The 24,588-nt window shown below is 36.4% G+C and overlaps 1 protein-coding gene across 1 annotated transcript in view; it reads right to left on the bottom strand.

Moving 5' to 3' along the window:
- Positions 1–2,106: 2,106 nt before the first annotated feature.
- SYN2 (synapsin II) overlaps positions 2,107–24,588 on the bottom strand; it is a 224,078-nt gene continuing 201,596 nt past the window's right edge. Inside the window, exon 12 of the mRNA XM_087431525.1 lies at positions 2,107–3,080. Coding sequence (XP_087287651.1) covers positions 2,980–3,080 — 101 coding nt within the window. The 3' untranslated portion in view covers positions 2,107–2,979. The remainder of the gene's footprint in view (positions 3,081–24,588) is intronic.

The following is a 24,588-nucleotide window of genomic DNA, read 5'->3' as shown; positions in this document are numbered from 1 at the left end:
TTTTTTGTCTGGGTGACACTAACATGTATCCAGTCACACATAAGTTAAAGCCCTTGCAAGTATCGCATGGTACATAGAGTGTTCTGTATTTCACCCATGAAGGCATGTCATGAAGAACTAGAAACAAAAATTTTAAATTATTCAAAAAACTTGTTGAGGGCCGGCCCTGTGGCTTAGCGGTTAAGTGCGTGTGCTCTGCTGCTGGCGGCCCGGGTTTGGATCCCGGGCATGCACCAACGCACCGCTTCTCCGGCCATGCTGAGGCCGCGTCCCACATACAGCAACTAGAAGGATGTGCAACTATGACATACAACTATCTACTGGGGCTTTGGGGAAGAAAAAAATGAGGAGGATTGGCAATAGATATTAGCTCAGAGCAGGTCTTCCTCAGCAAAAAGAGGAGGATTAGCACAGATGTTAGCTCAGGGCTGATCTCCCTCACCAAAAAAAAAAAACAAAAAAAAAAACTTGTTGAGTGTATGCAAGCAATCTTAAAGGATTACGACTCCTACTCTGGAAAGATGAAGGATTATGAGCAACACCATCAAAATCTAATAAATATTGATAGATTTTAATGAAGGGATACTGAAACTAGGGAGAATTCAATAAACTGAAAAATGAACTTGGACCAATTAAATAAGCCAAACTTGACCCTTAAGAAATATGCTGCTCCGAAGAAATAGTCTAGGCTTATTGAACTCAAGTTCCCAGGAGAAGCACAGGCTGTAAGTATAGTTTTAAATAAGAGGTTGATAGATTAATATAATAGGCTTAAAGCAGAAACATGCAGATAAAAGAGCCCCCTTCTACGTGGTTTGGTAGCTGCTGTTACATGTGGATACTTCAACTCCAGGTAGTCCTGGAGATAGAGGAGTTTGTGTTAAAATTGTTGTTGTTATGGGCTGAATTGTGTGCTCCCCAAAATTCATATGTTGAAGTCCTAACCCCCAGTACTTTAGAATGTGACCATATTTGATGACAGAGTCTTTACAGAAGTGATTAATTTAAAACGAAGTCATTAGGATGGGCCCGAATCCAATACTACTGGTGTCCTTATAAGAAGGGGAAATTTGGACACAGAAATGTACAGAAGAAAGATGGTATGAAAACACAGGGAGATGATCATTTATAAGCCAAGGACAGAGGCCTAGAACAGATTGTTCCCTCACGGGCCTCAGAAGGAACCAACCCTGAGGACACCTTCATCTCAGACTTGCAGCCTCCACAACTGTGAGACAACACATTTCTGTTTTTTTAAGCCACCCAGCCTGTGGCATTGTTATAGCAGCCCTTGCAAACTAATACACTTGTAACACACACCTTTACTTTATTTATTTAACAAACATCTATGTAGAGCTTACTATGTGCCAGGTACACATCTAAGCACTTTACAAATATTAATTTAATCTTCATAGCAACCTTATGAGGTAGGGACTACTATTGTTCCCATTTTACAGATGTGGTAACTGAAGCACAAAGAGACTAATAATCTGCCAAAAGTCTCATACTTGGTAAGTAAAGAAGCTAGGATCTGAACCCGGGCAGTCTGCCCCGAGTCCACGTGCTGAAACCCTACTCTACACGAGCTCTCTTCCTTTGTCTTCTAGGATTTACCCAGGGGTTCCAAGATACAGGTTACAACTTGTCTCCAAGGAGTTGTGTTTGTGTGTGTGTGTGTTTAAATCTAATACCACACCATCCCTCACTGCCAAGTAGACAGAAATCACATTTCATAATGTTTATCTAGAGTTTTAAGCCTCACATCAAGGAAAACAATCCAGGGTTTCTACAAAATATTTGCTGGTCCTTCATGAGAGGCAGACTACCAGACTCCCCAGGCTTTGGATGAACAATTCTTATTTCTTACCCAGCAACATTCCACAGACATATGACAGGAGTGATGTTGTCTTCCCTGTTAGCCTGCAGATAACTTCTTCTACTTACACAGAACTTGACGAATTGCATGAAAGGAAGGGCTCTGCACTCACACTATACAGCATGGAGGCAAAGGGCTTTTCCGTCTGTGTATTTGGCTGTCAACGGACTCTCAACCAGTGTGTGTGCAGATGCTTGACTTCAACGTGTGAAAAAAATATTTCTACAGAATCAACCAGAGAAGCCAAATTTAATTAATAAACATTCTAGAACATGAGCAACTAGGCAAAAAAAGTCACTGTAGGTAAAGAGGGAACTCTTTATCCCTGGCCAGAAAACACAAGCGTTTTGAAGCTTGGTGTTGTCTTAGTGGCATTTTCCAGAAGGAGCGAGCATCAGAAGCTGTATTGCAGTTCAGTGGGGAGAGTTAATTCTTCTCTAATTATTAAATGAAAGGAAAGTACACATGTCCAACCTGCTGAACATGCACCGTGCCGCACATCTTCCCACACCCTGCCCTTGAGAGTTTCAGGTTGAAAGACTTTGTTTGCAGTTGTTCATTGCTCAGAGTCTTGAGTGGAGGAGCCAGAAACACACCTCTTTACTCTTTCTCATTTTAGCTGACTCACCCATAGCTTTTATGGAGGTGACCATGAGAGGCCAAGGTAGGGCATAAGAGGCCAAGATGGTGCCAGCAAGTTTGGACTTTAATGAATCAACATACTTAGTGACTGAAAAGATAAAGTGAGGGAAGGACTTCTTGTTCTACATACATTTGGTAGCTTTTTCACTTCCCTCAAGAGTTGATACTGGACCCCAAGTTATTATCAGTGAGCATCTTGATAGAAGGTTAGCGACAGATCCCTTTCCAATCATGACCAAGAAAACAAAGCCAAAGTATACTCAACAAGAAGGGGGCAGTGACCTGTAACCTCTTCTAAACCATTTCCTCTCACATCTAGTCAAAAGCTTGGCTTCTTTAAAATGATCTCTATGGTTTTCTGTCTTGTTCTAATAGGAAGCATTGACACTTTTTTTTTTTCCCAGTTATCTCTGGTATTTCCAGACAGGCTCCAGTCCCAAAATTTCCACTGCAGAGAAATCCTAGGCAAGCTTGTTGGCAAGTCTCTCCTGTTGTTCTGGGAGCCACTCTGCCCCAGGTGTTCTAATGTTGACATGCGCTGCAGGCAGCTGACTTAGAACATCTGAGAACAAAAGGAGAAAAACATTATGAAATGTGATTTCTACCTGGGATACGCCAGATAGGAAGGAAACAAATCCTTTGTAAGGAAGCAGGTCTCAGCCTGAATCTTAGTGCCCCAGTAAAGAATGCCAGGAGGTTGTTGGGGTGGTGGTGGGGCTGGTACAGAAGGAGGGTCAAGAATTTCTAAATGAGACCGCCTGGCTCCAAAAAGGCAGTATGATGATGAAATGCCCACAGTGCCATTGGTAGGGATGTGGTTCATTCTGGTGTGGTTCATACACTTTAGGCAAATATAAGAAGCAAGGCCAGATTCACCCACACCAGGCATGTAAAACTTTCATAAGAAGCCAGGGAACTGGGAAACATTTCTATAACTGAAACCTTTGTAGATCTGTGATATCTTTGGAGATGTTGCTAGGGAATGGAGTTATAGGTAAAGTCAAGACTGGGTTTGGGGGGGCCAGCCCGGTGGCGTAGTGGTTAAGTTCGTGTGCTCTGCTTTGGTGGCCCTGGGTTCTCAGGTTTGGGTCCCGGGCACAGACCTATGCACTGCTCATCAAGCCACCCTGTGGCAGTGTCCCACATACAAAATAGAGGAAGATGTGCACAGATATTAGCTCAGGGCTAATCTTCCTCAGCAAAAAGAGGAAGATTGGCAATGGATGTTAGCTCAAAGCCAATCTTCCTCACTAAAAAAAAAAAAAAAAAAAAAAAGACTGGGTCTGGTTTCCTTTCTGGGTAGTTTAACCCAAATGGAAGGCTTTGGAAAAGTCTAGTTCTTCATGTCATGCTGAAGGCCAAAGGAAACATTGCAGCCCCCTGCTTCCCCAAACTGAAGTTCTTTATCACTCTCTTAAGGAGATACCATGACAACATAGCAGGTAGCTTTATGCTCCTTCAGGTCCTTCGAACTCGAATAACAACATTGCTAGTTTATCATTTCCAGCTAAGTCAGGCAATACCTGCTATGCAAGATTTCTAAGCAAAATAATTTACTGCAAGAAACTGTCAATTGCCTGTCTGCTTTGGTGACTTTAAAGAGATTGACAAAGACCAGAGATATGAAAGGAAAATATTTGTGATATAGAATCAGAGTCCCTGCTCCCTCTACTTGGCACCACTCTTATCTTTCCAGAATAATTCTAAGACTCTTATTCAAGTTGTAATTGACTTTCCTGATGACTTTCCATGATGAATATTTGTATAATTGGATGTCTATTTGTTACTCATTTAGTTAACCAATTTATTTTAGGTAGAGCCGAAGTATATGGAAGTGAACCAATTTGCATATACTTTGTGATCAGAATAAAAGTTTCATCCTACCACAAGTGAGGCTACAATTCACACAAAGAAGCATATTATGTGATGTACTTTATAAAAGGAACATGCACATTTTCTGATAATTATTTCAGTACATTGAGTTCAAGTAGAGGTTATAAAAAGGTCTTATCAGGTTATTCTTTTTAAAAAAATTGATACTGATAGAAGTGCCTAAATATTTTCTCACCCAAGCTAACTTGTGCTGGTTAAATTATGCTGATGGATTGCATAATGGAATTAGGAAGCAGGAATGCCAGAAACCCACTTGAGGTTGAAAGAGCAATGAAGTTAAAATAACTGTGGTCTCCAAAGTATTGAGTCAAGAAAATGCTCTGGGTTCATGGAGGGATTTGGAGAGAAAGTAAAAGGAATTCAGTGGTTATGCGGTAAAGCAGTAAGATTTCTGAATCAATAGTCAAGAGATCTAGCTTCAGATTTCAGCTTTTGTCGCCACACTCTGGGGAATTCACTTCTCCTTTGGGCTTCATCTGTAGGATGAGGTGCTTGAATTGGATGATCTCTAAGGTCCCTTCCAAGTCTATTAGTCTGTGAAATAGGTAACATTAGTTTAGCGTATGCTGGTTTTGATCAGCGATACATTTTTTGTTTATATGCAATTTAAGTAAATTAAAATTTGTACTACATTAGCATGCTTGGGATTTTTTCAATGGTTTTTCTAATTCCTGCCTTCAACTTGGTTAACCAGGCTATTTAAATAGTTTAATACTAGAAACTTCCAGGTAGAATTAATAGAATAGGATTGTCAACTATATCTCAATAAAATAAAAGAATTAATGGGGTAGGGAGATTATCAGAGCAAACTGTCAAAACAATAGGATGGAGAACTTAAAAAAAAATGGATGAAGATATATAATACTCCTCTCAGTTTTAGCAACAAAAAATGAGAGCTAGGGAATTTGAAGGCCACAATAGGAAAATATATGATTATGAATATTCTTTTCTTTTGGAGCATAAACTTTGGTTTAAAAGAATAAAGAAAACAAAGAGAATGATCAAAATGAACATTTCTAACATTGAAGAAATAAAATTTAAAAATCCTTGATACTTCATAGGCTGTAAACAAAAACATAAAACCTCTTCAATAAAGGTAGTTATCTGAATGAATGTTATCCTGTAATCCATCTTTGGAAGCCTAATTTTTATGACCTAAACTAGTAAACTTCACAATCTCCACTCAAAGAAGGAATTCTATAGAAAATAAGAAAATCAAGAAGTTGGAGCAGAAGAGGGGCAAGATAGAGGTTCTATGCCAAGGCATAAATGTTCATGTCATGGAACTGTGAAGGACAACACTAGCCAGGCTGCAGTCAGTCTAGGAACTCATTACTGCCTCCCTGAGGGTGGGTTCCCTGGGAAACAGACTCCAAGACAGAGATTTGCCTGTAGGAGGTTCAGTGGGAATTCTCTCAGGAGCAAAACCTGGAAGGGAGCGAGGGAAGCAGGATTAGGCAGAAGGAGAAGTTGAGCTGCGATGCAACCGTAACAAAGGCTTCAGTCAATCCCACAGAAAGTTCTGGAGCTGGGATGGCCTTTCAAAGTTGTCTCAAGTTGAGGCAAGAAGCCTGGGCCTTTATACACTCACAGAAACTGATCATTAGATGTGGGCTGCACCTGGGGAGGGAGCGTAACCTTGGGGAAGCAGCTCCTTTTGGCTGAGGGCAACGCCCAGAGAGAAACTCAGCTGTGAGCTTTAAGCAGCCAATACTGTCAGCTAGTGGGGGAAAGAATACCTTAGTCCTGACAGGAGGCATTTGGGGTCCTGCACTACAGCATCCACTACTCTGCTTGATAGTATAGGAATTAACTCTTCACTGTGTAAACAACTATATGAAATAGTAACAAAGTCTCAATAAACAAGAGCTCGGCTCCCAGGCAATCTCACTTATTTGGAACATATCTGCGAATAAAACATACCTTTGAGCAGACAAAATAGATGTCACCAAGTCTACGCACCAAAGCTAATGAACTTGATTCATAGGAGAGTCTCTGCACAAGAAACCTGGCAATATTATCATCTGTGTCCATATACAATGAGAAATACCAAACTAAGAAAGGATTAAAAAGTTTCTTAATAACAGGAAGTTGTGACCACTAACAATGTATCTGTGAGGGAGGAGCCAAAGAAAATGACGTGAGGGAGAAGGAAAAAAAACAACTTAAAGGGCAGAGGAGTCTAGAACCATTTAGCGTCATAGGGAAAATGTGTCCTAGCATCTCACTGTGCCTTGGGGCATCATCATAGCCCATCACTGTGATTGATACTTATAATGATTAGGTCTTTAAGAAAATGGTGTTCTATACATTTTATATATAAAGGAAAAACAAATTTCAGAATGATTTCCTTCCAGAATAGTTAACTGTTTAAAAGCTTGACTATTCATAGCTATCCAGACTCCACCCCATTCTCTGAAGGATATGTATAGCCAAGTTTTTACTAGATGCATGGACATGGAAATTAAAGGTTAATAGGCATGACTTCAAGAAAGGCTTTATTAGGTAGATGTTCACACCCTGCAGTGTGTGGATCTATATCCTATTTCTTTCCTTCCTTAATCAGGTCCCCTAGGGAGTACACTCGATAAGCAAGAGGCTAGGTACAGATTCTTTCAGGTGACTTAGACAATTCAATTGCAAGGAGTTTGGAGCATGCTCTTTGCCCCACCAGCCATCTCACCCTTGCTAAGCTAGCTTAGAAAAGCTTTCTGCCAGTAGGTAGAATTCTGCTCTGGCTAAGTCATCCCTTCAGTCTCTTTCCTATTGCTCTCAGAGGGAAAAGTGGATATAAAGAAGGCATAGTAAAAGTAGATTTCTGATCAGCTTTCAGAAGCTATGAACTGCTATGGGAGTGAACAGTTGTTACCTTTCAACTGACTCAGCTAAGTATGAGAAAGTATTCCTGAAAATTTACCTAACTGGAAAGTCAATGGAAGTAAATTTTTTGTGAAATGCTGAATCATTCTGATGTACGTAGCCAGAAGTTTATGCAATTTCTTTTTTATCACCGGAAGATCTTTAGTAATTGTGGGCACTCCTCTTATTTCAATAGCTTCAGAGAGGCTATTCAGAGAGAGATTGTTGACACCTTAGATTAAGCCAGTGGATACACGCCACTTTTTTCCATTCATAAAGTCCAAGAACTAGGCATGTGCTGAAAACTAAAAGTTTAAAAGACTAGACTTCAATTTTTTTTTTACCTTGAAATCTTTTTAACATTCCTTTAAGATCTTTGCGCCATGAAAACAATTAGGAATCCTCTAATCTTTTTTTTTTTTTAATTGTAGTAAAAACACTTAACATGAGATCTACCCTCTTGACAAGTTTTTAAGTGTACAATACAGCATTGTTGATTTAGGTTCAATGTTGTACAGCAGATCTCTAGAACTATTCATCTTGTTTAACTGAAACTTTATGCCCATTGATTAGTAACTCCACATTTCCCTCTCCTCCAGTCCCCGGCAACCACCATTCCACTCTTTGATTCTATGAATTTGACTACTTTAGATACTTCATATAAGTGGAATCATGTAATATTTGTCTTTCTGTGTCTGGCTTATTTAACTCAGCATAATGTCCTTGAGGTTCATCCATTTTGTCACGTATTGCAGAATTTCCTTCATTTCTGAGACTGAATGATATTCCATTATATGTATATGCCACATTTTCTTTATGCATTATTCATCTGTTGAAGAACATTTAGGTTGTTTCCATATCTTGGTTATTGTGAAGAGTGCTACAATGAACATGGAAGTGCTAATATCTCTTGGAGATCCCGGGAATCTTCTAATCTTAAATGCATAAAAATTGTATTCATTCTCTGCCTCTCTCCTCCCCTCGTCATTCTTTGTCCTCAGTCAAGTCCCCTGGCTTAATACGGCATTTCTGACATACACACAGATTGCTGTGTTTTCACTGTGTGAGAATTATAACACATTACTCTCTACCCTCGCAACTTCTTTGCTAACTAAATCCACCCCAGTTTTAAAAGAAACAGTTTTGCTTATATTGTATATTCAACACAGCACCAGGAGTGCTGTGGGCACCTAAATAAACATTAGCTAGTGAAAATAATTATGTCTCCTTTGCGTACCTATCTGCTATAAGTTGCTTAACATCTCGTGTAGTGCTCACCAGGTATAACACAAGCCAATTCAAATCATAGATTTTCATACCTAAGAAAGAGTCTCAGTTTCACATTTATCCTAATTGTTAATTTTTCACTCAGATAGAATATCTAGTATGTTATAAGCCTTGAAGCGTAGGTCATCTATTAGAAAGTAAACTTGAAAATATAAGATCCACTCAGACTATTAATCATGTCCCTATGGTTAACAAAATCCAAACACATAACACAAACTGAGTGAGGAAATTGGCCATAATCTCAAAAGCATAATCTGACACGTTTATGTCTTATAAAGAAAGACTTTCTTTTCTTTATGAAATCATAAACAAAAATTAGTATACCTGACCTTGAAAAGATGGTTGGATGACTTAATTCCAATATCACTGGAGCAAACTGGAGCTCATTATTTGTACTTCAGTGAAATAAGGCACATTTGGAATATACTCAGTATTTCTAACTTTATGTTGAAGGCAATCACAGAAGACAGCTAATGTCACCAGAGGCAGTATTCCAGTAGTGTTAATGATCAACAAAGGCCCATTGTGAAGGGGTAATTTCCAGAATATGCAAGGCCTGGAAGGAAGAATGGACCTTAAATTAAATTGGCAACATGACTTAAAGTATTCTTATTTAAAGTGAGAAGTTAAAGTTTTTCTAAGCTATAGGAGATCTGATTCCACCACTGGCAATTTATTTTACTACATTTCATTCTTTCATTCACTCATTCCTACTTTACCTTGAGTGGGAAACAGCCATAAACTATCATTGTTTCATGAGACTAAAAAACAGATTATAGTTCTGCTTCCAGCCATGGTGGAATAACTGGTACCAGACATTCCCTCCCTCCAAACAACTAGAAAACTGAACAAAATTTATGAAACAACTATTTTCAAACATTAGACAACAGAGAGCACAGGACTGGGATCCTTAAGAAAAGAGAAACAACAGAGGTAAGTCCTATGATTACCCCAGCTTTCTGCCAAGGCACTTTCTGGACTACAGTGTAGAGAGGGGCAACCCAAGCAGAACATGTAGGTCTTGCTAAGTGAGGAGACAGAGATAGGCGTTCTGGGAGGCTGAGGAGGCTGGGGTTTATGAGGTAGAGTAACAGTGAGAAGGGAGCCACACAGAGAAAAAGCTCCAGAAGTGTGCGTGAATTCCCCTTTAGTCTGTGCCTGAATACTAAGCTGAGTACGCATAGAATGAGACTACATAAGGCAGGGCTAATAACAACTCTAACAACTACTGGGGAAAACATAACTTTCAAGGAGCTATAAGCTACACAATTCATAGAGCTCACACAATGCTAGGAGACATTAAAGCATAGACCCCTTTAAACACCTAGGGCATTCAGTAGAGATCCCAGAAAGACCATGCCTTAGAAGTAGGGCTAAACTAACCATAGATTAAGGCTATTCTACACCTACATCACAAAGCTTAAAAACCAGGCCTTGAAAGGACCAAACTCATTCACAAGTATTTTAACTGCCTGCCAAAAGCCCAAAATAGTCTTTGAAGGAAGATAACAAAATCCAAACAATCAACACAAAACATCACAATGTCCAGTATTCAACAAAAAAAAATTGTTAGGGTTGTGAAGAAGTAGGCAATGTGATCCATAGCTATAATAAAGATTAATCAATAAAGATAGTCTTAAAATTATAGAGATGATGGTATTACCAGACAAGAACTTTAAAAGCTATTGTAAATGTATTCAAGGGTTTGAATAAAAACATGAACACAATGAGAACTGAAATTAAAGATATGTAAAAGGACCGAATGGACATTCTAGAGCTGAAAAATACAATATCTGAAATGAAAAATTCACTGGATGAGATAAACAGGAAATGTGAAATGTGAAAGAAGATCAGGAAAATCGAAGCCATAGTTATAGAAACTATGTAGACTAAATACAGAAGAAAAATATTGGGGAAAAGAATGGACAGAGCCTTTGTGACTTGTGTGACAATGTTAAGTGCCCTAACATGTATTTAAATGTAATTCAAGTCCAAGAAGGAGGAGAGATAGAAAAAAAATATGAAGAAATAAAGGCCAATTCCCCCCTTGCCCCCAAAAGACCTATGAACCCACAAACCAAAGAAGTTCAATGAATCCCATGCAAAATAAATACAAAGGAAACTACATCAAGGCATATCACAATCAAATTGCTGAAAACAAGTTATAAAGAGAAAATCTTAAAAGCAGCCAGAGGAAAAAGACACATTTTAATACAGAGGAAACAAAGAATGACTTCTGACTTCTCTTCAGAAATTATGCAAACCAGATAATTTTTAAATATTGAAAGAAAAAAATACGCAGTGAAAATATCCCTAAAAAATAAAGGTGAAATAATGACATTATCAGACAAACAAACTCTGGGAGGATTCATCAGCAGAAGACCAGCATTGCAAGAAATGCTAAAGGAAGTTATTCAACATGAAGGACAATGATATCAGAGGGAAATTTGGATCTACACAAAGAAATTATGAGTCTCAGACATAATAAATGTGTGGGTAAATATAAAAGATTTTTTCTTTTTTTATTGCTTTAAAAGATCTTTTACTGTTCACAGCAAAAATAATAATATATTGAGTGTTTATAACAAGTATAGAATTTTAAAAGTATACAATAATAACACAAAAGCAGGAGAAAGGAATGGAATATATTTTTTTATTGTGGTAAAATATATAACATAAAATTTGCCTTTTGAACCACTTTTAAGTGTACAATTCAGTGGCATGAATTATATTCACAATGTTGTGCAACCATCACCACTATCTATTTCCAAAATATTTTCATTATCCCAAACAAAAACTTCATGCCCATTAAATAATAACTCCCCATTACCCACCCCCCAGCCCATGGTTATCTCTATGCTGCTTTAGGTCTCTTTGAATCAGCCCAGTCCATATTTCATAAAGTTATTTCATATAAGTGGGATCATACAATATTTGTCATTTGTATCTGGCTTTTTTCACAATGTTTTCAAGGTTCATCCATGCTGTAGCCTGTATCAGAACCTCATTTCTTTCTATGGCTGAATAATACTCCATTGTATGTATATACCATATTTTGTTTATCCATTCATCTGCTGATGGACACTTGGGTTCTTCCACCCTTTGGCTACTGTGAATAATGCTGCTACGAAAATTAGTGTTCAAGTATCTGTTTGAGTCCTTGTTTTCCATTCTTTTAACTATATATCTAGGAGTGGAATTGCTAGGTCATATGGTAATTCCAAATTTAATTTTTTAAGGAACTGCCAAACTGTTTCTGCAATGGCTGCACCACTCTGCATTCCCATCAACAATATATGAGAGTTCCAATGTCTCTACATCCTCTCCAACATTTATTTTCTTTTTTTGTTGTTGTTGGATAATAGCCATCCTATTAGATGTGAAGTGGCATCTGATTGTAGTTTTGTTTGCATTTCCTTAATGATTAATGATGTTGATCATATTTTCATGTGTTTATTTGCCATTTGAATATTTTCTTTGGAGAAATGTCTATTCAAGTCTTTTGCTCATTTTTAAATTGTTCATCTTAATGTTGTTTGCCTTTTTGTTGTTGAGTTGTAGGAGTTCTTTATATATTCTGAATATTAAACCCTTATCATATATATGATCTGCAAATAGTTTTCTCCCATTCTGTGTTGTTTTTCATTCTCTTGATAGTTTTCTTTGATGCACAAAAGTTTTTAATTTTAATGCTCCAATTTATCTATTTTTTCTTCCGTTGCCTGTGCTTTTAGTGTCATATTTAAGAAATCATTGCCATATCCAAAGTCATTTGCTCTATCTTTTCTTCTAAGATTTTTAAGAGTTTTAGCTCTTAAATTTAGGTAAGTTAAGGGTCCAACTTCATTTCTGCATGTGGATATCCAGTTTTCCAAGCACCATTTATTGAAAAGATTGTCCTTTCTCATTGAATAGTCTTGGCATTCTGGTCAAAAATCAATTGACCATAGATGTGAGGGTTTATTTCTGGGCTCTCAATTCTATTCCATTGGTCTATATGTCTATCCTTATGCCAATATCACATTGTTTTGATTATTGAAGCTTTATAGTAAATTTTGGAATTAGGAAGTATAAATCCTCCAATTTAGTTCTTTTTCAAGATTGCTTTGGCTATTTGGGGTTCCCTGAAATTCTATATGAATTTTAGGATAAATTTTTCTATTTCTGCAGAAAACACAGTTGAGATTTTGATAAAGAATGCATTGAAACTGTATGCCACTTTGGGTAGTACTGTCATCTTAACAAAATTAAATCTTCTGATCCATGAATATTGGATGTTCTTATGTTTATTTAGATTTTTAATTTCTTTGAGCAATATTTTGTAGTTTTCAGTATACAGATCTTGCACTTGCTTTGTTGAATTTATGCCTAAGTATTTTATTATTTTTAATGTTATTAAAAATGGATTGATTTCTTAATTTTCTTTTTGAATTGTTCATTGCTAGTATAAAGAAATGCAACTGATTTTTTCATACTGATTTTGTATCTCGCAACTTTGCTGAATTCATTTATTAGCTATAACAAGTTCTGGGAGTTTTTTTGGGAGGAGAGGATTCCTTAGAGTTTTCTAAATATAAGATCATGTCATCTTCAAAATGAGTTCATTTTACTTCTTCTTTTCCAATTTAGATGTTTTTTTTTTTTTTGCAGTAACATTGGTTTATTGCAGTAACATTGGTTTATAACATTAATTTAGATGTTTTTAATTTCATTTTCTTGCTTAATTGTTCTGGCTAGAATTCCAAGTACTATGGTGAATAGAAGTGTAAGAAGCAGGCATCCTTGTTTTGTTTCTGATCTTTGGAGAAAAGCTTTCATTCTTTCACTATTAGATATAACATTACTTGTGGGTTTTTCAAATATGGCCTCTATTATGTTGAGGAAGATCTTTATATTACTAGCTTATTGAGTGTTTTTATCATAAAGGAGTGTTGGATTTTGTCAAATTCTTTTTCTTTGTCAGTTGTGATAATCATATGGTTTTTCTTCCTTTCATTCTATTAACATGGTGTATTACACTGATTTCCATATGTCAAAACTATCAAATACTTTTTCCCCCTGTGAATGAGCCATATTTCCCTATTTCTTTGTATGCTTTGTATTTTTTTGTTGTTGGCTTTGAGACCTGGACATTATGAATACTATAATGTGGTAACTCTGGAAATCAGATTCTTCCCTTTCTCAGGGATTGCTATTGTGGGCTGGACTTGTCCATTTGTATGGTGACTTTTCCAAACTATTTTTGTGAAGGCTATATTCCTTGTTGTGTGAGGTCAATGAAGTTTCTGTTGTTATATCTGAGGTCAGTCTGTGACCTGACAGAGTCTAATGCCCTCAGAAAAGTGTTCTATCTCTTTAAATATTCTGATAGATGTGTCAAGGAAGCCACCATAGCCCAAGGGGGCTGAAACAGAGGTAAGTGTCTGTGCTGGTCCCCCAGAGAAACATGAGACTGACCAAAATGCACAACCCAAATTTTGGATGTCAAGATCCTTACTGCCTACCCTGGCTCTAGCCAGCCACTCTAGGAATGCAGACACCATACCCACAGCAGGAGAGGAACTGAGGAATGGAACATGGTAGCTGGTTCATGCATGCTGCTCTTTTACCAAGGTTCAGTAGTCTCTCCCTTTACCAAGTACTACACTGATTGCTATTAATGTCTGACTAGGTTACAGAGTTCTGAAATAGTTGATTCTGATACTTTTTTCCAGTGTAATGTTTGTTTCAGTGGAAGGACTGACCCCTGAAACTTTCTACTCCATCATTTTCCATGACCAGGAAGCATCTTGTCTTAAAATTCTTTCATTTTATGTGAAAAGGTATAATATTATTTAGCTGTATATAAAGCTGAAAAATGATACAAAGATGCATATTGTAAACTCACAGCAAATGCAAAAAGTAACACAAAGAGGATGCCTAATATGCCAGTCAAAGATATAAAATAGTATTCTAAAAAAATATTAAATTAATCCAAAGAAGGCAGGGAAAGAGCAAAAAAAAAAGAACAAAGAACAGAGGGTACAAATAAAAAACAAGTAGCAAGACAATGGTCCTGAATTCAACCATGTCTATAATTACTAAATGTAAATGATCTAAACACTCCAATTAAAGTGCAGAGATTTTGCAGCCTGGATTTTAAAAAAAGTCCCAGTTGGGGGCGGGCCTGGTGGCATAAGCAGTTAAGTACGCGTGCTCCGCTGTGGCGGCCCGGGGTTCACCGGTTTGGATCCCGGGCATGCACCAACGCACCGCTTGGCAAGCCATGCTGTGGCGGCGTCCCATATAAAGTGGAGGAAGATGGGCACAGATGTTCGCCCAAGGCCAGTCTTCCTCAGCAAAAAAAGAGGAGGATTGGCAGATGTTAGCACAGAGGTGATCTTCCTCACACACACAAAAAAAGTCCCAGTTGTATGCTGTTTACAAGAAGTGAATTATACATATAAACACACAGATTAGTTAAAAGTAAAAGGATAGTGGGGCCGGCCCGGTGGCACAAGCGGTTAAGTGCACGTGCTCCACTGCGGCAGCCTGGGGTTCGCTGGTTTGGATCCCAGGTGCACACTTATGCACCACCTGTCAGGCCATGCTGTGGCAGGCGTCCCATATAAAGTGGAGGAAGATCGGCATGGATGTTAGCCCAGGGCCAGTCTTCCTCAGCAAAAAGAGGAGGATTGGCAGATGTTAGCTCAGAGCCGATCTTCCTCACAAAAAAAAAAAGTAAAAGGATAGTATCTAAAATATATAAAGGACTCTTGCAACTCAGCAATGAAAAGATAAATAACCTAATTTCAAAATAGGCAAAGTATTTGAATAGACATTTCTCCAAAGAAGATATACAAGTGATTGATAAGGACATGAAAAGGTGCTTAGACTCACTAGCCATCATGGAAATGCAAATAAAAACCACAATGAGATACCACTTCATATGAGATAGCCACTACGGTGGCTATAACCGAAAAAACAGATAATAACAAGTGCTGGCAAAGATGTGGGAAAAGTAAAACCCTCATACATTGCTAAGTGAAATTTGCAGGGTCACAGGTTAGAAGATCAACATACAAAAATCATTTGTATTTCTATATACTAGCAAGGAACCATTGGAAAATAAAATTAAAGTACATTTATAATAACATCCCAAAACATAAATTACTTAGGGAAAAATTTGACAAAATATGTTCAAGACCTATACACTGAAAACTATAAACATGGCTAAAATAAACAAAGAGAGAAACGATGTTCATGGATTAAAAGACTCAATTTTTCTCAAATTGATCTATAGATTCAACATGATCCAAATCAAAGTCTTAACAGGCTTTCCAAAGAAAAGAAATTGACAAAATGAATCTTAAAATTATATGGAAACATAAAATACCTGGATTAGCAAAAACAAATTTGAAAATTATGTTACCTGACTTTAAGACTTAGTATAAAGCTATAATAATCAAGATTTTATATATTGAATTATACATATAATTTTATATATATAATTTTAGTACATATAATTTTATATTTATACATATATATATATAAAATTGATTTTCAACAAAAAAATCCAAGGTAATTCAACAGGGATAGAAAAGTCTTCAGGGGCCGGCCCCATGGCATAGCAGTTAAGTGCACGCGCTCCACTGCTGGCGGCCCGGGTTCGGATCCCAGGCGGGCACCAAGGCACCGCTTGTCAGGCCATGCTGTGGCAGCGTCCCATATAAAGTGGAGGAAGATAGGCACAGATGTTAGCCCAGGACCAGTATTCCTCAGCGAAAAGAAGAGGCTTGGCATGGATGTTAGCTCAGGGCTGATCTTCCTCACGAAAAAAAAAAAAGAAAAGTCTTCAAAAAATGGTGCTAGAACAACTGAATATCTATATGGAAAAAAATAAGCCTCCACCTTCATCTCACAAAGCTAGCTCAAAATGGATCACAGATCTATATATAAAATCAAAAATTGTAAAGTCTAGGAAAAAAACTTGGGAGAAAAATCTTCACAACCTTAGGATAAGGCAAGATTTCTTATATAAGACAAAAAGAGTTAACCATAAGAGAAAAATAAAGATAAATTTGACTTCATCAAAATTATAATCTTCTGCTCTTAGAAGGATACCACTAAGAAATGAAAAGACAAGCCACAGACTGGAAGAAAATATTCATAATACATATATCTGACAAGAGACTTGTATCCAGAAAATATAAAGAACTCTAACATGTTAATAAGAAGAATACAAACAAACCACTTATTATTTTTTTATTTTTTATTTACTTTTTTTTGTGAGGAAGATCAGCCTTGAGCTAACATCCATGCTAATCCTCCTCTTTTTTGCTGAGGAAGACTGGCCCTGAGCTAACATCTATTGCCAATCCTCCTCCTTTTTTTCCCCAAAGCCCCAGTAAATAGTTGTATGTCGTAGCTGCACATCCTTCTAGTTGCTGTATGTGGGACGTGGCCTCAGCATGGCTGGACAAGCAGTGCGTCGGTGCGCGCCTGGGATCCGAACCTGGGCTGTCAGCAGCGGAGTGTGTGCACTTAACCGCTAAGCCACGGGGCCAGCCCCAAACCAATTATTTTTTAAATGGACAAAAGATTTGAATAGATACTTCACAAAAGAGGATATACAAATGAGCAATAAGCACATGAAAAGATGCTTAACATCATTAGTCATCAGGGAAACGCAACTTAAAAACCACAATGAGATAACACTATACACCCTCTCGAATGGCTAAAACTAAAAAGACATAATATCAGGTTTTGGCAAGGATAGGAACACCGAGGACTGCTATACATTGCTGGTAGAAGTGTAATATGGTTCGACTACTTTGGAAAACTGTTTGACAGTCTCCTATAAAGTTAATGTATTATGTCATCTGATCCAGAAAGTTTACTCCTAGATACTCCTCGAGATAAAAACATATGTCCACATAAAGACTTGTGAATGGATGTTTATGGCCCTTTTATTTATAATAGCCAAAAACTGTAAACAAGTCAAATGTCCATCAACAGATGAATGGATAAACCAAGTGTGGTACATATGGATTACCACGCAGCAACAGAAAGGAATGAACTACTGATATATGCAACATGGATGATTCTCAAAAACATTATGCTTAGCAAAAGACAGACACAAAAGAGTACCTGCTTCCTGATTCCATTTAGATGAAATTCTAGAACAGGTAAATCTAATCTTTAGTGATAGAAATCAGATCAGTGGTTGCCTATAGCCCAGGGGTGCATGGCTGATGAAGTACAGGAATTGACTGCAAAGGGGACAAGGGCACTTTTTGGGGTGATAGAAACATTCTGTATACTGATGGGTGAGTGGTTACATGGGTATATACATTTGTCAAAACTCATCAAACTGTGCACCTTGAAAAACTAGTATAGTTTATTGTGTGTAAATTATACCTCAAGAAAGTTTATTTTTAAAAGTTGTAAAAAGCAGATTATAATAACATTCAGTTAACATTCAGATTGATTTAATGCAATACAACTTTCTAATAAATGCCAAGGAGGGAATACAAAGTTGAATTAGACATGGCCTTGCCTCCATATTACCTTTCTTCAGACAGATAGGTATATAGATAATTATTATATAAAACAAATTGTGATCACATCCTTTTACAGTTTCACAGCACAGTACCTTAAAAGGACAAAAGCTTACATGAATAATGTGAATTCAGCTGGTGGGGGCATGATGGGGGCAGGACATTCACCTACATAAAACCATGTACAACAAAGCACTAAATATGTTAGCTCAGACCCTATGAATTGCAAAATTTGTAACAAAATACAAAATATTTTTAAGAAATTCTTGTTGAATAGGAAGTTATGTAATTTAGGACTTTAGAGGTAAAGTATAATAGTAAATAATGAAGAACAAATGGGCATTGTATACTTTTTTCTTTTTTTTTTATAATTTTATTTATTTATTTTTCCCCCCAAAGCCCCAGTAGATAGTTGTATGTCATAGCTGCACATCCTTTTAGTTGCTGTATGTGGGATGCGGCCTCAGCATGGCCGGAGAAGCGGTGCGTTGGTGAGCGCCCAGGATCCGAACCCGGGCCACCAGCAACGGAGCGCGCGCACTTAACCGGTAAGCCACAGGGCTGGCCCCTGTATACTTTTTTCTTTATCACATTCTTTTATGGAGATAAATTGGCATGATGGAACAAGTGTGGGCTTTGAAGTCAAACCTAATCATAATAATAATGATGATGATAATAATAATAATAATAACAACTAACATTTGTGAAGGTTCACCAGGTGCCTGGCAGTGTGCTAAGTTCTTTGCATGCTTTACTTTATTGAATTTTCACAATGAATCAACTTCTGAAATAGGTACTATTATTATTATTACCCATATACAGATGAGGAAACTGAAGACTGGAAAGGTTAAGTAACTTTGCCCAAGTTTACAAGCTTATAATTGAGAAAGCCAGGAATCGAACCCAAGTCTCTTGATCCTGGAGCTCAAACTCCCAACCACTTTACTGCCTCAAATTCCAGTTTGGTACTTAGCTGCGTGTCCTTTAGCAAGTAACATTAGGTCTTTGAACCTAAAATTTCTTGTCACTAGGATAAGGATAATTTATGGAGGGCTGTTGTAAAGATTAAATGAGAGGATTTAGGGGCCGGGCCCGTGGCTTAGCGGTTAAGTGCACGCACTCTGCCGCTGGCGGCCCAGGTTCAGATCCCGGGCATGCACCGACGCACCACTTCTCCGGCCATGCTGAGGCCATGTCCCACATACAGCAACCAGAAGGATGTGCAGCTATGACATACAACTATCTACTGGGGCTTTGGAGGGAAAAATAAATAAATAAATAAATAATTTTTAAAAATGAGAGGATTTAAATTAAATCACTAGGCACAGTATTTGGAAGGGGTACAATAAATATTAGCTTTTATTTCCTGTTTACTTTAGACTTAACTTATAACATGTATAATATAGGACTTTGTAAGGCTCAAATTAGAGAATTACATAAAACAATAGAACATTATATAAATTCTGACTATTATCATAAATGTACAGAGACATAAGTAGAAACTTAGCTGTGGCTTTTTAAAATTCAGCATGTAAAATTCACTCCTAACACTGCCCTAAAACAGTAGTTTCCAAACCTGGCTGCCCAGCAGAGTCATTGGGGGAGTGGTTGTGAAAACCGGATTCCCTGATCACATTCTATCTACAGAGACCTACTGAATTTAAAATCTCTGTGTCCCTGGAATCCAGATTATTCTAATGCACTACTAAGTGTGGGGATGGCTGTCCTTATGAAGCCACTTTGTTTATCATTAAACCACCATATTTATCATTCATTCAGTAAATAATGTATTTCAATTATATCAAAGTACTGGGTGGGCCCTATGATCAATGATTTGTAGTTAGTAATACCAATTATTCATAATTGGATATCTCTGAAGTGTATGATAGCATTGTCTTTAATGTCCTAAATGTTTTCTCTAAGATCTGCTTTATATTTTTAATTTATCTGAAAAAGCATTTCTTAATAAAATCCCTTTTTAAATTGAAATATATAGATTGAATTAAGGTAGTGAAACAAATCCATAAATTCCTCCCATGCAAAATTCTATATAATGACAAAAATATATTATGTGTATAAAGAATAAATAATAAGAAAACAAGAAAAAAAAAGAACAATCGCAGACCAGAACTTTGAGGAATACGTGAAAAATAGATTTAACCAAATCTATAGAGAAAAAAATTCAGAGAAAACTATAATCAAAGCATGAGAGAAAATTGCTGAAAAAACATAAGCAGTTCAGAGTGGTTCCAAGCACTGAATGAGTATTTTCAAGTTGCTGGAGGGACCTGGGAGCATTCATCAGGGTTATTAATTGGGGAGGTGCATTTGGAGTCATTAGGCCAGCTGAACCCTCCCCATTCGCCCTTGTTCTCAGCAATGATCAGCAACAACTACATCCAGATCAAAGTGCTAAATGTGAGCACTAGAATAATAAAAATAGGCCAGTGTAGCAGTAAAAGCCAACATAAGAAGAGACAAGGAGTCTCCACAGCTAAAAACCAGACCAGTGTCATATCACATTTGGAAGAATGTCTGCACTCCCTGATTTAGCACATGAATTAGACAACGGCAAACACAAAAAGCATCCAAATAAGGAATCTCAAACACAAATAAGCAAAAAAAAAGAATCAGCAAATATTTGAAGAAAATCAACAGCATGATTATGGAAGCATCAAACTCAATAAAGACATTAATTCCTGAGCTAACAGAAGAAGAGTGTGAAATAAATATAGTGACTTTCCATTAAGATGCTGTAGTAAGTTCACACTTTCATGTACTCTCTCTGTTTCAAACATGTAGAAATAACTGTAAAATATAAAAATCAAAACCCCAAAAACGTCCTTACATTTCTGGTGAATTAATTTTCAAAATGGGCGCCAAAACAATTCAATGGAAGAAAGAATAGTCTTTTCAACAAATGATGTTGGGACAATTGGATATATACACGCAAAAGAATGAAGTTGGACCCTTACCTCATACCATATACAAAATCAATTCAAAATAGATCAAAGACCTAATTGTAAGAACTAAAACTATAAGAACTCTTAGAAAAAAACATAGGCATAAATCTTCATGACACCTAAAGCACAAACAATCATAGAAAAAATAGATAAATTGGACTTCACAAAAATGAAAACTTTGGTGCTTCAAAGGACACTATCAAGAAAGAGAAAAGACAACCCATAGAATGAGAGAAAATTTTTGAATATCATATATCTGACAGTGGTCTAGTACCCAGAATATATAAAGAGCTCTTAGATTCAACAATAAAAAGACAACCCAATTTAAAAATGGACAAAGGCTCTGAATAGACATTTCTCCAAAGAAGACATAAAAATGGCCAAAAAGCACATGAAAAGATGCTGAACATCATTGGCCATTAAAGAAATGCAAATTAAAACCACAATGAAATATTACTCCTCACTCACTAGGATGGCTATAATCAAAAAGACAGATTATTACAAGTGTTGACAAAGACATTAAGAAAGTGGAACTCTCATACACTGCTGGTGGGAATGTAAAATAGTGCTTTTTTGGAAACAGTCTGGCAGTTCCTCAAAGGTTATAAACAAAGTTACCATATGATCCAGCAATTCCACTCATAGGTACATACTCAAGAGAATTTAAAACATATGCCCATACAAAAACTGATACACAAATATTCATAATAGCATTATTTATAATAGCCCAAAGGTGGAAACAACTCAAATGTCCATCACTGATGAATGGTTAAATAAAATGTGGTATATCCATACAATGGAATATTATTCAGCAATTAGAAGGAATGAAGTTCTGATACACGCTACGAGATGGATGAGCCTTAAAAACATTATGCTAAGTGAAAGAAGTCAATTACAAAAGACCATATCTTGTATGATTCCATTTATATGAAATGCCCAGCATAGGCAAAGCCATAGAGACAGAAAATAGATTAGTGTTTGCCTAGGGCTGAGGGAGTAGTGGGGAGTGACTGCTAATGGTACATGGTTTCTTTTGGGGATGATGAGAATATTTCAAACTTAGATTGCAGTGATGGTTGCACAAACCTGTGAATATACTAAATAACACTGAATCGTGCATTTCAAGTGTTATGAATTGCACGGTATGTGAATTACAGCTTTTATAATAAAGCTGTTAACAAATGCATGTTGTAATCTCTAGAGTAACAATAAAGATTAAAAATTGAATAAATACAAGCTAAGACAAGGGGTAAAATGAAATAATAAAAATTTCTTAATTGATCCAAAATAAAACATAAAAGGAGTTATAAAAGGACAAAGGACATATTGGACAAACAGAAAAAAAATAATTAGATGGTAGAATTGAACCTAAATATACTGCAATTACATTAACTGTAAATAGACTAACAACTCCTTTTAAAAGACAGAAATTGTCTAAGTAAATTAAAAATAATCTAATCATAAGATGCCTACAAGATATCCACCTTCATTATAAGGACACAGAAAGGTTGCAAGTAAGAGGGAAAAGATAGGCCATGCTAACTGTTATGAACTGAATTGTGTCCCCTCAAATTCATATGGCAAAGTCCTAACCCCTGGTACCTCAGAATATGACTGTATTTGGAGATAGGGCCTTATAAGAGGTAATTAAATTAAAAACAAGGCTATTAAGGTGTAGGCCTTAATTCAATCTGACTGGTGTCTTTATAAGAAAAGGAGAATAGTATTACAAAGACACCAGGGATGTGCATGAACAGAGAAAAGGTCATGTGAGGATACAGCAAGAAGGCAGTCATCTGCAAGTCAAGGGAAGAGGCCTCAGGAGAAACCAAACCTGCTGACATCTTGATCTTGGACTTCTAGCCTCCATAACTGTGAGAAAATAAATTTCTGTTGTTTAAGCCACCCTGTCTGTGGGATTTTGTTATGGTAGCCTTATCAAACTAATATACTAATAATAGTCAAAAACAGCTGTTGTAGCTATAATAATACTAGACAAAGTAGAATTACCAATATTTGGAATGAAATGAGAGACATAACTATAAGGTACTGCAGATATTAAAAAGATAAGATATTATGAAAAACTTTATGCCAATAAATTTGAAATTTTAAACGAAATGGACAAACTCCTAGAAAAACACATCCTACCAATACCGACACAAGAAGACACAGAAAATGTGAATTGTCCTATATCTACTAAAGAAACTGAATTGTAATTTAAAATTTTCTCATGAAGAAAATTCTAGGCTCAGATAGCTTCATCAGTGAATTTTCAAATATTTAAGGAAGAAATAACATCACCCTAATGAAAACCTTTCCCAGAGAATAGTAAAAGAGGGATTATTTTACAACTCATTTTATGAGGCCAGTATAATTGTGACACCAAAACTTGGTAAGGACATCAAGAATAAAGATAATTACAGATCAATCTCTCTCATATATAGAAAAAAATCTAGAACAAAATATTAGCAAATCAAATCATTGATATATAGAAAGGATACATTTTGACCAAGTCCAGTTTATTCCAGGAATACAAGGTTGATTTAAAATTTGAAAGTCAAAAGATGTACTTCACACATTAACAGAATAAAAAAGAAACCACATATGATCATCTTAATAGATAGAGAATAGGTATTTGATAAAATTCAACATCACTCTTGATTTAAAAAAAAAACTGTTAATAAACTAGGAATATAAGGGAACTTCTTTAATCTGATAAAGGGACTACTAAAAATTAACCAAACAACAGGAAAAAACCCAGCAAATATATTTAATGGAGAAATATTGAAAGCTTTCCTCCTGAAGTCAGAAACAAGATAAGAATACTTGCTATCATCACTTCAGTCAACATTATACAGGAAGTCCTAGCCAGTATAGTAAGGCCAGAAAGAAAAAAGATATACAGAGTGGAAAAGAAGAAATAAAACTATCACAATTCACAAATGACATGACTGCATAAGTAGAATCCAAAAGAATCTACAAACCATTACAAATAATAAGTGAATTTAGCAAGATTGCTAGATATTACATCAATATTCAAAAATATCAGTTGTATTTCCATACACCAGAAATAAACACTTAGACAATACAAATTTTTAAATATTTTAACATATATTTATAAATATAATATATATGATATATATTTATAATAGAAAAAAATCAAATATCCAGGGAAAAAAATCTAGCAAAAGATGTGGAAGACTCTACACAGAAAACTATAAAATATTACTTACAGGAATTAAAGAAGACCTAAATAGAAGGATATACCATATTTATGGATTGGTAGTCTCAATATTGTAAACATGTCAGTTCTTCCAAAATTGATACAACCTTAATAAAAATTTCAGAAGGCTTTTTGTGGAAATTGAAAAGCTGAAGAATAGTAAAGATAATTCTGATGAAGACGAATGCTGGAGGGTAAAGCTACTTGATAACAAGGTTTACTATAAAGCTACAGTAATTCAGACAATGTGCTATTTACAAAAGGATAGACCAATAAAACATAAGAGAGAGTTCAGAAACAGTGATT

Source organism: Ceratotherium simum, chromosome 5 (assembly GCF_057802395.1).
Source record: "Ceratotherium simum simum isolate JZ-2026a chromosome 5, ASM5780239v1, whole genome shotgun sequence".
NCBI classification, from domain to species: domain Eukaryota; kingdom Metazoa; phylum Chordata; class Mammalia; order Perissodactyla; family Rhinocerotidae; genus Ceratotherium; species Ceratotherium simum.
This window is presented reverse-complemented; position numbering and strand designations above follow the sequence as displayed.